At 37.5% G+C, this 17,368-nt stretch overlaps 1 protein-coding gene across 4 annotated transcripts in view; it reads right to left on the bottom strand.

Moving 5' to 3' along the window:
• RBMS3 (RNA binding motif single stranded interacting protein 3) overlaps nucleotides 1-17,368 on the bottom strand; it is a 699,814-nt gene that overhangs the window by 106,040 nt on the left and 576,406 nt on the right. For all 4 annotated transcript variants that reach the window (XM_024743510.1, XM_024743508.1, XM_024743509.1 and 1 more), the window contains exon 7: nucleotides 7,859-7,965. In XM_024743510.1, coding sequence (XP_024599278.1) covers nucleotides 7,859-7,965 — 107 coding nt within the window. The remainder of the gene's footprint in view (nucleotides 1-7,858; nucleotides 7,966-17,368) is intronic.

Genomic DNA, 17,368 nt, shown 5'->3' with positions numbered 1-17,368 from the left:
TAAGAAAGCATTCATGCTGAGTTACTAAGAATTCAAGTTCTTTTGCCAATGGGAAGCTTTCTTTTGAGATTAGAAGGGTCATTCACCTTGAGTCTGCTTTCGAAATTGCAGGCAAAGCACATGAAATGAAAACACTACATCTGGTGGGCTGGCTAACACATTTAACTGCAAATGTTGTCGTGTATCATAACAGCCAATTGCCCTTTTCAAGATCACATATGTAAAGATTCTCCTTCAGTTCAAAGTTAAAAGGACTATTTTCAGAACCTGGCCATGTTGCTAGATACATCTTAACTTTTTTCCCAAGGTCTCATTAAAGAAAATAATTGGACAACTAACTGCCAAGCACTATGATATATCCAATGGAAACAGTAGCAAACTATATAGATGCTGTTTCTACTTCCATGGAATATGGTTGAAGATAACCTCAATCTACATGCAACTATTACTAAGATTTTCAGATAATACCCGCGTCCCCTGCATCGGCAGGCAGACTCCCAACCACTGCGCCACCAGGGAAGCCCCAAAGTATTACCTCTAATGGCTCATTGGGGCAGGACGTCAATTCTGTATCTCTGAAACAAATTTTCTAATGTTCAGTATTGTAAAATAAAATTGTAGTCAATAGGGTTCCCAAGCTAACAGAAATGATGAATTCCTGGGCCTGCTGTCAGGTTCTTCTCATACTTAACACGAAGGACACTGACTGGTGACTGATCAAATAGTTTGGAAGCAGGATGCACTAGTCAGAAAAGATCCAACTGCAGGCCAGAGGGCCACGTGTTTGAGTTGTGCCTTGTTTTCCTCACTGCTAAGAATGTCTCAAAACATGTGCTTTACAATAACATTGGTAACAACTACTGACAGCCAAATGCTTTCAAGAAACTCAAAATATTCTGTTGCTAGGGTTCCCTATGAACTGTGACTGGAGTGATAGCCTCTTCTCTCCAGATTTTATGGAGCATGTTTGCTGTTACTTCCACAGACATCTACATGCCCTTCAGCATCAATAATGTCCATATCAACGTGACCCAGTTTGGGTCCTACAGAGCCAAAATGGCTTCTTCTCAGATGCAAACAGGTGTGTAAATAAGAATGATATAAATGTAGTAGAAATAATTCAATGTATTAGGCTAATGACTTTTTCTTGCTAAGGAAGATACATGAATCTTTACATTGTGTCAAATGTTTAAGGATTTTATGAAATAATTCCGAGTCTACTGGTCACTCATGGACTCATTAAATTAATGAAAACAGGATCAGGGCTTTTTCCAAATTCCTTAGAAAGTTTTACACATATTGGTTGAGTAGAGTAAGAACTAATGTCTTTAAATCCATAAAGGCTGACAATAGACTGTAACACAACTCTTCAAATTAAGACAGTTGGCTCATACACTGGTAACAGTTACTTTTGATACCCATGCACATTATTTTTTACATCAGTGGGAGAGACATAAACTTAACCAAGAGACTGGATCCCATTCAATGGCAGTGATCATAAAACAAGATAGACTTGAATCTTGTTATCTGAAGTAATTCTATTCTATTAAGTCACCATGAACACTGAATTAGGGAATACTGAGTCACTGCTTCTAGAGGAAATATATAGTTAGGCTCCTGCCTGGTCACAACATTTTCACCAACTAATCAATAGATAACCTTGTTTTATATCTATTTTTCTCTAAAGACACCATATTTAATATATACTGCTGATTCATTAACATTGAACTCAAAACCAACAGTGCTCTAAGTCATGCCTGAACAAAGCTTATCTTTACTTTTCCATATTTTTTCCATAAGGCACATTATAGATTTCTTTCACATAGAAACACTAGACAACACTTCGGCACTACACTTGAGGGCCATTTTAAACAGTGAAAAGCACGAACAAACAAAACCTGTAACCCTAAATAAACCAAAGAAAGGACATTAGTTGATAGTATAAGAACTGAAACAAGAAGGCAAAGCATCACGTGCTCAACCTCATCTGGGGGGTATGTGTTTGGTGACTCAAACTTTTTGCTGCTCTGCACATCTTCAAATGACCATAAAAACACGGTGAGTATTGATCCTGGTACCAAATAAATTTTAGCAAGTGGGATAAATTTACAAATCTGGTTCCCACGAATAACAAAGATCAACTGTACCTTTTTTCAAACTGATTATTTCGTGAGTCTGAGTCTTTCATTAAACAAAAGGAAATTTTATAAATTAATAGCACTATTTATAAGGATTCTAAAAATTCCTTACACAGAAGAATTTGGTAACCTCACCCTTGAAATAGATTAGGATGCAGAAGCTTAAAGCTTATTTAGTACTATGAAGTCCGTAGAATATGTAAGAAAATTCGTTTGCTAATTCTTTGTTAAATCCAGAAAGTCACCAGTTGTGGCATCAGAATGCTGCTTCTGTCAAAGATAATAGTTTTGAAAGATACTGGAAAGTACTTGACCATGAGGAGTACTTTTCATAGCCAGGGAGGTTGTATAAGCACTTTTGTAAACGTCATTATCTGCCAGAATAGGTAGGTTAATAATTCATCTTCTTTCCCTTTAAAAACACCAACCATGTAATTCATCAGTAGCTCAATCTTTTCCTTGATATCTACAAGAGTTCATGTTTTTCTTTTACTTTTTTCTCTTTTTCTTTCATCTTCTCCATCCAAGTCCCCCTCTCCTTGCCAGCTCTTGGCTTTTTTGATTACATGACCTTCAAGGGAAAATTGGCTAGAAATTTGAAAATCACGTAATGTTCAGTGCCAAATAATGCTTGGAATGCAAATAACGATTGTGGGTATGATCTTATAAAAACATTAACAAAACGTGGGTCAAAGTTTGTCATTCAGCTTGAAAGCTGTGGATTTGTGACTTAAACTCCAGTGTTTGACCCCGTTAGCCACTCGAGTAGCGTGCCTGGTAAATTACAATCAAAAGCAAACAATTTTGAGCATATCACAGACCTTGACACACATGATTCCTTAAAGTTCAGAAAGAATTATTATTCTCAGTTGGGCACATTAGAGGACTCAAGATTTATTAAATAACAACTCAAAGCTCAAGTTACTTCTCTTAACTTTATTATCTCAGAGCCACTCAGCACCCGTGAGCATGGATGCCTCTACGGGATGGGTGACAAAGCAGAGCTTTCCAACTTTCAGGAGAATTGGGGGTGGGGTGGGGTTTAAATGTAGACAAATCAGCTACCTACCCTGAAAAACAAACAACCAATCAATCAAATGAACAGTTAATGGTTAGTAACATGACAAATGTGAGCTGATATTCATGCGGCTGCTGTTTTTGTTATTATTTTTGCTGTTATTTTGGCTTTGGCTTTCTTTAACTGTTGTGTAGGTACGAAGCCAGTTACAGTCAGTGATTTGATTTCTACAACCTAAATTGTATTCAGTTCTCCTTTTAATCTCCTACTTTGCCACTTTAGGTTCCAAGGGGGTAGGGAGTCTGTCTATATGTTTCCATCATGTCTGTAGTATCCAGTCTTGGATACTTTGGCTTCAACTTCATGTCACCAGCTGCATTAGCCCCTAACAAAAGTCAGCGTGTCCTTTGAAACTTTGAAGCTGGGCACTGACTTCTCCCCTCCAGCTGGGAAAGTCCTAGATAGCATATTCCTCCCGAAGAAGGCTGTTTCATCTACACTGAAAATCTGTTATTTAGTGTAGCCACTTTTATTATCTTATCTAGACCTTCTGGAGAACTTGCTGCAACTTCTACATCAGCACTTGCTGCTTCACTTTGCACTTTGATGTTACTGAGATGGAGTCTTTCCTTAAACCTCTGCTAGCTTCAGACTCTTCTTCCGCAGCTTTCTCACCTCTTTCATCGTTCCTAGAATTGAAGAGAGTTAGGGCCTGGCTATGGATCAGGCTTTGGCCTAAGGGAATGTTGTGGCTGGTTTGGTCTTCTATCCAGACAACTAAAACTGTCTCTGTATCAGCAATAAGGCTATTCTGCTTTTTTATCATTCATGTGTTCACTGGAGTAGTGCTTCTAATTTCCTTCCAGAACTTTTCCTTTGTAGTGACTACTTGGCCAACTTTCAGCCTATCTGGGCTTTTGATATACCTTCCTCACTAAGCTTAATTATTTCTAGCTTTTGATTTAAAGTGAGGGATGTGGGACTCTTCCTTTCACTTGAACACTTAGAGACCATTAATCAGCCTAATTTCAGCATTGCCTCAGAAAACAGGGAGGCCCAAGAAGAGGGAGAGAGATGGGGGAATGGCCAGAGAGTGGAGCAGTCAGAACACACACATCATCCTATATGGACACAGTTCATGATGCCCCAAAACAATCACAATAGTCACATCAAAGATCACTGATCACAGATCACTATAACAAATATAATAATAATGAAAAATTTTGAAATAGTGCGAGAATTATGAAAATGTGCTGCTAGAAAAATGGCACCAATAGACTTGCTCAATGCAGGGTTGCCACAAACGTCAATTTGTAAAAGACACAACATCTGTCAAGTACAGAAAAGGGAAGTGCAGTAAAACGAGGTCTGCCTGAATGCAAGTCTAGTCATCTTCTACTCAGCCAGACATTAAAGGGATGGGCAAAAATGTAAAACAGTGCCTTTCCTCAAAAAAAAGTCTTTGCTTTGAAAAATATAGTACTTTCCATAAAAGAGTTCTATTTTTGTTAACAGGTGATGGGTTTATTTTTTTTAATGAATAACTAATAATTTTTAAGAGCATAAAGGAAAACAAAGACCAAAGAATTTGAGGAAGGCTGCATTAAGAAACAAAATGGTAAGACTGTTATAGAGTCCTTGGAAAGAGAGGGCTCACAGCCCCAATCCTTGGCCCTTCTGCTCATGGCTTTTGGCGTCACTTGAGAGATTAGTTAATAACTTAAAAATATTCCAGTATTCTTCACTTATGCAAAAATATGTCTGCCAGAATATACTTATATTTCAAAACCTGGCTAATTTACACTAATTTATGTGTATAACGTGTTCAGTAATAGCATTTCACCAAACTATGCTAGAAGAACTGTTATCAAAATGCCACCCAGAATAAAACAGCTTCACATAATAAATTAAAATTTTAATTAGCCTATCAATTTTCATGTTTAAGGTACTTCAAAGTTGCTTGCAAGCCACTAGTTTTGTATCTGAAGCATTGTCTCAGAAATCTTTTTCACACTATCATTTTTCACCTGACTCAAGAGAGAGGACAAGTAAACATTAGCCTCATTCTGGGCTATGATCTCAGGTTGTGAAGCAGCAGAATCTAAATTATCATTTTTTATTTTATCTAAGGCAACGATGATTGAAAGGTTTACCATTATTTTATATAACAAAACAAATAAGCAAAAACAAACAGCCCAAATGATCTCCTTATAAAGCTGGAATGCCAAAGGGCTACAAGGTAAATAAAACACCAAACCACCCACCAGAAATGGACTTCAAGGGAAGATGCATGTCTCAATCTGGGTGAGGGAAGGAAGCAAAAAGTTCTCTTTAAGAGTCTGACCCACAGTCCTTGCTTTGGTTAGAGTTTCAATTGATAAGATCTATGCGGTCAAAGACCTAAAGCAGAGAATGTAGATAGTACCCCCAGGTGACTTAACAGGAGAAAATACAAACTGTCTTGCCATTGATTATAAGATGAGAGTCAATTTCAACAGTGTCAAAATGTGGAAAAACAACAGCAACAAAAATGTGTGTCTTAGAAACAATGAAATACAGTAACTAGAACTGACTGGTTTATAAGAAATGATTAAAAATTGCTTACACAGGATTAATTTGTATGATGTCATACCTTATACACCATACTAATATATACACTTTTATTTAGTCTAGCAAGTACTATGCAAGGGGAAATAGAAGAAAAAATATATGTAATAATGGGCAAAGCTTTCCAATATTCTTGGTGTGTCTACTTCTAAGACCACAATCACATAATCACAGAGTAAAAATTAACATGCTCATCTCAAAACCAAGATATCTGATAAGTGTATTTTCAGTTCATGCCATCTATTTTCCTGATTTCTTTCCTCTGAAATGTATCTGCATACTTGGAATATGTTTTTATTGGTCACAGATAAATTTATGATGGTCCCTTGATTTTCATATTCAACAAGAAAACCTACAGCTCTTAAAAAGCAACTTTTGAAAACAAAGGTTAAGAATATACTTTAAAACCTACATTTAAATTACAAGGTGCCTGGGTCCTAAATTTGACCCCACAATGCTTCCATGGCAATAGTACACGTGGTCTTTATCATGCTCTAAACCCAGAGCCCTGGATTCTGTATACGGTAGCAAGGTGGCCGCTCTAAGTTTACATTTCTTTTATGTTTATTGGTTTGGTTTCTAAGAAATGTAGACTCAAGTGAGGTGTCTTGCTGCAATTGGTATCTATTCAGTGAATGTAATAATATAGGAACTGAAATTTCAGTCATCATTGCTAAGTTACCTAGTTAAATATTGAGGCTTTGGGGTTATGGTCTGTGATCCAGAAATCTCTAATCAGCGGGCATTTGACTCAAGTACATTTTGAAAGATCAAATGAGTCTTTCTAGACCATGGATGACTGGCATGGGACCATTGTGAAAATGAGTGCTATCACAAATCACCTTTCTTCTGGGGGCAGTGGGCTACCTGCTGATCACAAACTGCCCACTAAAAACACACGGTCACACCCTGCCCTCTTCTGTTCTGACTACTTTGCTAATATTGAAACTCTTGGTTTTTTTTTTAAATTAGCTTCACGTGTTCAGTGGTGATTCTCTTTTTCCTTAAGGTAATGAGTTATAGATTATACAGTACTCAAACATAGCTATCCACTTTACAAGGGGTTTTGAGATCTGCATGGAAATACTCAAAACAGACTACAGTCTTAGAAACTGAAAAATGGCTAAAGGTTTTGCTGAGTAAAAAATCCCACCCTCTTTTCTTTACTTACAACTGTAATCTCAGTGTTGAAAGTATAAAATGCTGCATCAAGTAGGATGCCTCTTAAATGATAAATGGATGAAGTAGATGCTTTGAATAGAAATACTAAATAAAGCTCTTCTGTTGAAATGATGGTCTTGGTACAAAATGGCATTTATTCAAGGCATTCAAACAACTCCATTCTATTTCACAAAGAATAAAAAGACCTCTTGGAAGCCCAGACACCTTTTCCTTGTCTTCTTACAACAAAAATAACCAACAGGAATCCATTCCCAAGTGGCCCTGGAGCCATAAGCTTGCTTTTCTACTGTTTTGTGTTAGGAGAGTAAAGGGATAATTAACTGTTAAATGCTTTTCTCCTTGTTGGGAAAAGCAAAACCTTGTGTGTGTCTGCTTTTCTTTCTTCTTGACCGACAGAAAATGTTATATTTTATATTGATATATACATATATAAGACACATATCAACATGTTTATGAGCACATGGGCATTTCGTAACTACACATATATGTGCAAGTGGAACATCTCAACAGTAGAATGAAATAAATCTAAATTTTTGTTTGTTTTTTTCACACAAACATTTAACTCTCACTATTGTTTTCACTGAAAATATTTTCTTAAGTAATCATACCCCCATTTTATAACTATGACACAATTATGGATCAATTCTTTGTGGCTAAGCCTTTCAGTGAGTATTATAGGATTCAAGTTTGGTTTAAGAGAGAAGACTTACTGTAGTGCAGAACTGAGGTCAATTTGGAAGTCCTATACTCCTCCTGAACTAATTTTATTCTGATTAAATCAATATAGGCCTGCTCATTTGCCATCTGGTTTTCTACAGGACCTGGTTCTTTCACAGCCCCGTGTGTCTGTCTTGCCACCCTCCTGAGGGATGTCTGCGGCCACATTTCTGAGCACAGGTCAGTCAGGACTCACCTCTCCTTCCCTGGGCCAAGGCCTTCCATTCTGGGTGTATTTACTTTGATTCTGTCGCTTCTTTTGTCCTCCATCAGCGAATTTGCACAGTAAAGGCTCACTAGGGGCTGGGAAGATAAGAAACCAATTTTACATTAGCAAATCCCCTTTAAAAATAAGTGATTATGTGAGTCACAGTAGTGCTTTGTAATGCATATCTTTTGAAGTCCTCTTGCTTCTGGAGAGACATTTGGCCCCCTTTTAGTTTCAACTCTGTTGGCGGCTGTTCTAACTAACTGGGCTTCAAAAAAGTACTGGCAGACCATAAAAGAATATAACAAATATTGTTGAAAAAATAATCAGTTGAAGCAGAATGTGAACTTGCCTTAGAAGTAAAGAGACAAGAATCAACCCCTTCCGATTATGTTTGTGTTAAAAACAAGACAACAAGCCCTAAATGAAGTCACTTATGCTAAGCCCCATGTCACCAAACAGAGACTTATAGTTTCAGCCTCTCTGAGAAATGGAATCTGAAACCAGTCCATCAGGAATCCCTTGGTCAGCACTAGAGAGGTAACCTGCCTGACAGACCCCCTGCATCCCCTAAAGGAAAGGGACCTTGTCACAACCAATCCACTTTTTGCTAGTATGCCTTTCTTGTCCCACTCTTTTCTGCATATAAAAGTCTTTTATTTTATACAGCTCCTGGTAGCTCCATTCTCTCTGCTGGCTGGGATGCTGCCCAATTCATGATCTCCCACATGTGGTCCTAATTCTTCACCCTTCCCTGTATCCTTGTCTTTTGCCATGAATGACTGCTGAGTGAGGGGCTCAGTTTTTCTGAGTGCCTGTCAGGTATATAGGAAGTATACATGCTATTAAACGCCTGTTTGTTTTTCTCTTGTTAATCTGTCATTTATTACAGGGGGTGTCTCAGTCAAGACCTACAAGAGTAGAGAGAAAATTATTTTTCCTCTCCTACTATACATATGTTTATGTGTGTATATATACATTTAAAAGTCTTTTTTTGGTGAAACCTTGGAAGCTATAGAATTGGGGAACAGTACTGGCAGGAAATGAAAAGACTGAATGAACGATTAACCTTAAGATTTCTTTTACCCACTAGCATAAAAAATTGTGCAGAAGCATCCCTGAAACAAATATTACCAGATAACAATAGTCTAGCTTGCCAAGGATCAAATATAGATAGACCAGGAGATTCTGGATTTTAAGCCTATCTTGAAGTTTGCCATTACTGAAAAGAGAACTTTCAAAAAATTGTTTTTAACACTAGGGGACATTTAAAAAGTCATGGGGTGAGACTTTCTTAGCTTTCAACTGAGATATCATTGCAAATTGTGTTTTACAGTGTCTTAGAGGCTTCAAATATTAGCCACCCTGATATTCAAGGATCTTCATAAACTGTCAGGCTATGGATGTTGACAATGACCTATTTGTATTTATTGGCATTGCTAAGTTGAAACATCTCCTGTTACTTTCTTAATTTGAAGATGATTATGATGGTAAAGAAGATAGGGCCACAATGTTTCGCTAAATGAATTAAAAAAATAAAACCCCAGAAACAAATGTTCAAAAGTGTCATTAGAATAAGATGGAATATCCGTAATATTACCCTTGAATTGCAGGCGTGTCATTCTGATTGTTAGTTTCCCAAGGGACTATTTTATTCAGAGTGGAAGAGAAAACATTAGTAAATTAGTTAGATTTATATAATCTTCTAGTCCTCATGTAATTTCTAAACACCTGCAGGATAAAATCTCAACTCCTCAATTAGAAGATAAGAATTTGTGCCCTTAATCTTACCTTTCATCAGTCTCCTCCTCTCCCCCAGTGGTTTACAGTCCCCTCACCTCTAAATGCCTTTCCTCCTGCCTGAAATTTCCTTTTGCATCTCCCTCCTACCCCGCCCCCTGGACCCATACCCTCCATCTGGCAAACTACTAATCAACCTTCAGAATGTAGCTCAAATGTCACATTCTTCTGGAAGCTGTCTCTTACTACCCCATGTCACTTCAGAGTGAAATTCCCTAATGCTTACTTGGCAGATTTTTTTCACAGGTTCAATGATGTTTTGAAACCAAGAAGGACCCTGTGGGGCCCTCCTGGGTACAAATCCTTTCCGTGTCCCCCATTTCTTCTTCGTAGGAAATAGGCTTCATTCAGCCTCCTTGACCTTCCCTGAGTTCCAAAGGGTAGATTCAAAGAGTTGCTAATCAGGGAGAGGAGAGAATGCAGAAACAAAGGAGGAGCAGGCAAGAACCACTAGTGCAGCCGCCCTGGGGCAGGGTCCTGGTACCTCCTTAAGGAATATACGGAACAATATAGCTCTGAGTTCTTCTGCAGGAACTAAGGCCCCAGGATGATAACTTCGGGTCAAGCACAAAATTCCTGGATACCACCCTTGCTACCTCACCACCAACCAATCAGAAGAAGGTCTATACACAGAGGAAGATAACAAAGACTCTGACCCCCTCCCCAAATGATTCTTCCTTTAAAAACTTTCATGGTTGAGCAGAAACTTGGGAGTTGGTTCTTGGACACGAGTCTACCTTCTCCCCACGTTACTGGTCTCCTGAATAAAGCAATCTTTTCTTTTCAACCAACACTTGTCTCTTGAGTATTGGCTTCTGAGTGGTGAACAGCGGAAGTTGATTTTGGTAACAGTTTCTGTTAAGTCTTCTAACAATAATAAGTAATTTCCAGGCTTGAAGGTGGAAAGTGATTATAGCAGAGTTCTGGGTGAAGTTTGTGTGTGGGTGTGAAAATTGCTAACAGCATTTTGCACATAGATATACATAATACTTGACAGTGTTGCTATTCAGTGTGGCCCAAGGACCAGCAGCAGTGGTATCAGCACATGGGAGCCTGTTAGAAATGCAGAGTCGAGGGCTCTTTCCCAGATATACTGAATTAAAATCTGTATTTGCAGCAGATCCCAAGGTGATTCCTGTACGCATTGAAGTTTGAGAAGCACTGATGTAGTTATGACTGAATCCTTAAGGAAGGAGGAATATACCTTAGATGTTAAACATGAATCCTCTGAATAATGAGACGATTTCAGTAGCACAGAAATATTATATTGTCTACAATTTCCTTATTGCAGTATTATGATGCCAATTGATTTTGTTTAGTCTCTTTTAACAGTAGTTGAAATAGAGGCTAAATGAAGAAAAGGCCTTTGTGGAAGTGAGATGCAGTTATAAGCCACAGTTTGTAATGTGCTAGAAGACATTATGGTCTCTCATGTAAATGGGGAATATTTAAAATATAATTATAACAATGCATGGCAATAAAGTTGCATGGCAATTATGAAGAAGTAATTACAATTTGCTTGCTTAGTGGATTATTTCTAGTCTTCCAAACGCTGCACAAAACATAAAACATCGGATGCATAAACTGATAAAATAATCTAATGGTTTACAGGATTTGCTATCTTAAGCAAATGAACAGACGACAAGTATTTTGCTTAGCAAAATTAATGTAAAACACTATATACTGATATTTATTTAAAACTTAACACAAGTCCAGTTTTATGATTCACTAAAAATGTTTCTAACATCGTATCTTATAAGTAGATACTGACATACATTTCAGCTAATATGTATTAATAGGAGAATTCCTGCTGTCCCTTAGAGAAGTTGAACATTTTAAATTAGCATTCAGTTTATTTAAATTCTTCTAGTATTTATATTGGATTTGTAGTGATGCTTTTTAAAAAATATCTCTTTATTATCATAACTTACAAGTCTGATTTTTTTTTTTTTTTTTCAGTACGCAGGCCTCTTACTGCTGTGGTCTCTCCAGACGCACAGGCTCAGCGGCCATGGCTCACGGGCCCAGCCGCTCCGCGGCATGTGGGATCTTCCCGGACCGGGGCACGAACCCACGTCCCCTGCATTAGCAGGCAGACTCTCAATCACTGCGCCACCAGGGAAGCCCAAGTCTGATGTTTTAAATATTAAATTTTAAAATTTCTCACCTCAGATAGATTATAAATCTTACTTCAGAAAAAAAAAAGTACAGTGGGAGGAGCTGGTAGAGAGAGTAAGCTAATGACAACAGAAGCAGTTTATTGGGGGCGAGCTTAAAAAAATCTTTGTGTGAGAGTAGAGGGATGAGATGAAAACAAATTTTAAAAATTTTCAAGAACTAAGATAAAATAGGATAAAATTTTAATCTAGAAACTATCTTTTTTTTCAGGTATGGATATGAATTAGTTTTTAATTAAACTGTCCCTGTGATATTCAGGGTGACTTGTACATTAAAAAGCTGTTCAGGGCTTCCCTGGTGGCGCAGTGGTTGAGAGTCCGCCTGCCGATGCAGGGGATACGGGTTCGTGCCCCAGTCCGGGAAGATCCCACATGCCGCAGAGCGGCTGGGCCCGTGAGCCATGGCCGCTGAGCCTGCGCGTCTGGAGCCTGTGCTCCGCAACGGGAGAGGCCGCAACAGTGAGAGGCCCGCGTATCGCAAAATAAAAAGCTGTTCATACTAATGAATTCAAAAACGATACTAATCAAAAGATGTTAAACTTAGAAACATTTTTAACACATTCGTTCATTAATAAAAGAAAACTGAAAGCTATTCAGTATACGTATATGTTTCACTACCCTGGACTCTGTACCTGAAAAAGCGGTCAGTCTAGAGGGAAAAAGACAAGTAAAAGGAATACTCTAATGGATGGCAATGGCTGTCATAATAGAAATATGGATCGGTATTTGGGGAACAGAGAATGGATGTCTGCCTCTAGCATAATAGCCATAGAACATCCTCTAGCTTAGAAATCACGTCCAACACCACAGAGTTTGGAAACATCACAGTTCACATGCATGGTTCTCTCCATGCCAAGTGCCAGATTATGACCTGAGCACAGGAAGGACTAATACCAAGTCTGGCTAAAAGCAGGCTTCTATCAAATGTTTGCTAAATGAAAATATTAATAAATGAGATGGATACAATGATAGGATGTAGTTGAAACACTTTTAGAATTCCAGATGAAAACTGCCAGCACTAGAGCTGAGAACAAAGAACAAAGAGCCTGGCTCAGCCCTCAGCCCTAGGTCCTTAGCCACTGCTGTCACCAACAGGGTACCGTCAGGGGAATCTGGGATGAAAAACAGGATGCGGCGCTCTGTGCTTTGGACAAACAGGCCCCTTAGACAGTTAGATGTAGAGGTCAGGGAGAATTTTAATGAGCCCCGATTCTTGCTTCCTCCCATTGATAGAAAAGCACCAAAATCATTAACTTAAGATATTTGTTCTTTGTGACTAGCAGTAATTTTTTATCAAGGTGTATGCTTGACTGCACATATTCCCAGGCCAAAAATCATATGTAAGCTAGTTTCTCCACTACCTTTTTGGAACAATTCCCTCAGAGCTTCTGAGAGGCTGTCTTCCAGGCCACAGTCCTCAGTAAGGTCCCTGAATAAAACTTTAACAACTCCTATGTTGTGTGTTTTTCTTTAAGTTGACACAACAGTGTATTTGGACTTTCAGCCCTTACTATAATTCTCCATAGTCCTTAAGCTTCCTGCTGTCTTCTACCTGATCAGGATCCCTAATTCCTTCATATGTAGACAGAAGTAGCCTGTACTGATATGGGATATATAATAATGATGTACAAGTTATGGATATAAGTCTGGTTCTAACTCTATGTTAGAACCCATGTCCTTATTTTTTTAATACTACCTTTAAAATACTTGCAGTTAGATGCAGAAAACAAACTTATGGTTAGCAAGGGGGGAAGGGGGGACAGGGATAAACTGAGAGATTGGGATTGACATATACACACTACTATATATAAAATAGACAACTAATAAGGACCTACTGTACAGCACAGGGAACTCTATTCAATACTCTGTAATGACCTGTATGGGAAAAGAATCTAAAAATTCTTTTAGAATGGATATATGTATAACCGATTCACTTTGCTGTATAGCAGAAACTAATACAACATTGTAAATCAACTATACTCCAATAAAAATTAATTAAAAAAAAATAAAGTGCTTTGCAGTAGAAAAATAAAATAAAATAAAATACTTGCTGTTATATCCAGGAAAGTTTGCAGATGAATTCCTCTGATTCGTATGCAAATGATTTGCTATTTTCTCTCCCTCATATGCTTTGTAATGATAAAGTTCATATGCATATATGTACGTGTATATCTATAGCTACATATCTTCCTAGATGTAGAAACAGCAAGTCCCAAATCTAGACCACAACTGACATGACAAACATTACTTGAAGGTTACAACACTGAATTATTATATTTTGGAGTTAGAAAGCCTTTTGCATATAGCAAAGTGGGCTATTTGGTTCCATTTCCTTTCAACTTCTATAGCCTGTTTACCATTTAACTATGTTTTGCATACTAAATGAGGTATAGTTATTTGGACAGTTCTTAGTTGTACTAAACTTCCATCCTGGAAGGCCTATAGTCCCTGTCTATTGTTTGATCTTAAAATGTATTTAATTTAAACTCTTTACTTTGCCAATAAAGAAAATAAAAGTTCGATGAATTGCCGGCTAAATTGTGGTAGCTAATAGAAACATCATACCCAGAACCGCGTATTCTGAATTTCTAATCAAACACTCTCTCCAACTGCTTACCTTCCACCTTCCCCATCAGAGGTAAAAAGAAATGAGTTTTGGGCAGTTCTTGTGCTTGAGCCATAACTTTGGGATGGAGCAAAAAGACTGAATATTCACTAAGATATGATTACTGTGGTTCTCTGAGCACAGGTTAGAATTAGAAGTGAAAACCAAGCATTCAATGAGATCTGCTAAAATGATTTGTACTGCCATTCTAATAACAGTTTTTTTTAACAGAATAAACAAATTACATGGGTAATATATATATATATATTTTCACATTTTATTTTTTTATTATTTTTAAACATCTTTATTGGAGTATAATTGCTTTACAATGGTGCGTTAGTTTCTGCTTTGTAACAAAGTGAATCAGTTATACATATACATATGTTCCCAATATCTCTTCCCTCTTGCATCTCCCTCCCTCCCACCCTCCCTACCCCACCCCTCTAGATGGTCACAAAGCACCGAGCTGATCTCCCTGTGCTATGAGGCTACTTCCCACTAGCTATCTATTTTACGTTTGGTAGTGTATATATGTCCATGCCACTCTCTCACTTTGTCACAGCTTACCCTTCCCCCTCCCCATATCCTCAAGTCCATTCTCTAGTAGGTCTGTGTCTTTATTCCCGTCTTGCTCCTAGGTTCTTCATGACCTTTTTTTCTTAGATTCCATATATATGTGTTAGCATACAGTATTTGTTTTTCTCTTTCTGACTTACCATAGGTAATATTTACAAATGTCAGACACATGTGTACTCCTATCATTTAGGCCAAAGAAATGTAAAATGGTGGAAACAAATAAAAAGTTAATAACACTTAAAGAAAGTGTAACTTGCATGTACACTCCTAATTTTATCTTTCTGAAATGGATTAGTGCTTATATTTAGTTGCAAATAAAATTCTTTACTATGGGAAGCAGGCTGACAGAAAAAGAAAATGCTCCAGAGTGACAACAAAAGCAGAACAGCTGTTTGCCTAGAAAGAAAGAGAGAAAAAACATAGTATGGTGTTTTTTTTGATAAATCATACTATGGCTAAGTAATTATCTCAAGCTCACCTCTCTGTTTCAAGTATTAAAACAAACAGACTGGTGGTTGCTAAGGGGGAGGGCGTTGGAGGAGGGATGGAGTGGCAGGTTGGGGTTAGCAGATGTAAGCTTTTATATATAGAATGGGTGAACAACAAGGTCCTCCTGTATAGTGCAGTGAACTATATTCAATATCCTATGATAAACCATCATGGAAAAGAATATGGAAAAAAATATATATATATGCACAACCGAATCACTTTGCTGTACAGCAGAAATTAACAACATTGTAAATCAACTGTACTTCAATTAAAATTTTTTTTTAAATTAAAAAAAAAGGAAACAAACAAGCAAGGCACCATCTTTTTCTTATTTGTAACAATTCTCTGATAATTCTTTTCATATAGAAAAATTTACTCTTAGAAGAAAAACCAAACCTTGTTTAGGGGAATAACATAAGAGAGAAAGTTGATGATTCACGTAGATGAGACACAATGTACATGTTGGAGGTACAATTGGTTCCTTCTGACTGAAACCTCATCTGTGCTGAGTGAAGACACCAAGAAAGTGCAAAGCACCGGTACTTCCAAGAAGCACCAACTGACTAATCTACAACTGGCTGACTTACCTGTCCAACAACAGATTGTGGAAGCTTGTGTAGTTGGAAGGCAAAACATCAAAGGAAAATGTTTCTAAGATAAAGAGTCTTTAAAACAAGGAGAATCTTATTTACTGACCAAGATGGACCATATCTGGTCTTGTCTTCCTCCTCCCCTCCCTCGTATTTCCATGTGCTGTACTTGCCCCTGATAGACCTCTTTGCATACTATATGTAATCTTTATAGATTACTACACACTCTATGTAACATGGCACTTTTTATTAGAAAGAGGCACAAAGAAGAAAAAATATACAGCAATAATCTTATAGTACAGATATCCCTTTGATATTAAAAATCAATAAACACATAAACAAAAGAAGGACATTCTTGGTAGTAAATTCAAATTATACAAAGGTTAAAAACAAAAAGTATAAGACCCCTTCTCAACTCCCCCCATTTTATTATAATTCCTTCCAGGAAAATGCATAAATATATACCTACTAATCCATCTTCCAGTTATCTGGTTCTTTTTTTTTTTAATTCCAAAGGGGACACTCAGAATGTGGGTTTTATTGTTTGTTTAATTATATATGAAGAGTCAGCACATATCATCCTTTTGAAATGCTGCTCAGTATTGTAGCATAATTATCATGTACCATAATTTATCAATGTCCATCAATAGGGGACCAGCTAAATCTCATTAAATTTCCATAATGCGTGTCCATGTTCTTCTCCACTATTAGGAGAATTTGATTTGATTGGAGTCGGGAGCTGGGTCATATTCACCTTTGCCCAGCATCCACCCCAGTGGCCCAGCAAATTGTCTGAGAGAAGCACACAATTCATTATCTGCTGATCAAATTATTAAATACATGCAGACAGATAGACAAGAAAACTTCTTAAGATTCCTTACATTAATGAAATTCTAAAGGATTTAAGAGTGAGAGCACAACCTTTTCCTCTTTTAAGAGAGAATAGAGTCCCATAATTTCCATATTTAGATATAACTAGCCAGCCTGCTTGAAAAATCAAAAAACAAGAGAGAATTTCAAGTCCTAGTCCCAGGTATAACTCTAATTTCACATGGAGCTCATGTTACCTGCCCTAAAAACAAATGGAGGGGGAACCAGAGTGAGGAATCTTATAATGAAAAACATCAGGATTTTCCCCAGTATCCACTTACAATCCTCCACCAAGGAAGCAAACGCATATGCACCCCCAAACTGAACCCAAACTCAGGTCAAGAAAACATAGGTCAATTTCCTGTATGCTGTTTCTAAGCATATATTACCT

Source organism: Neophocaena asiaeorientalis, unplaced genomic scaffold, assembly GCF_003031525.2.
Source record: "Neophocaena asiaeorientalis asiaeorientalis breed wild unplaced genomic scaffold, Neophocaena_asiaeorientalis_V1.1 scaffold332, whole genome shotgun sequence".
Taxonomy (NCBI): Eukaryota; Metazoa; Chordata; class Mammalia; order Artiodactyla; family Phocoenidae; genus Neophocaena; species Neophocaena asiaeorientalis.
This window is presented reverse-complemented; position numbering and strand designations above follow the sequence as displayed.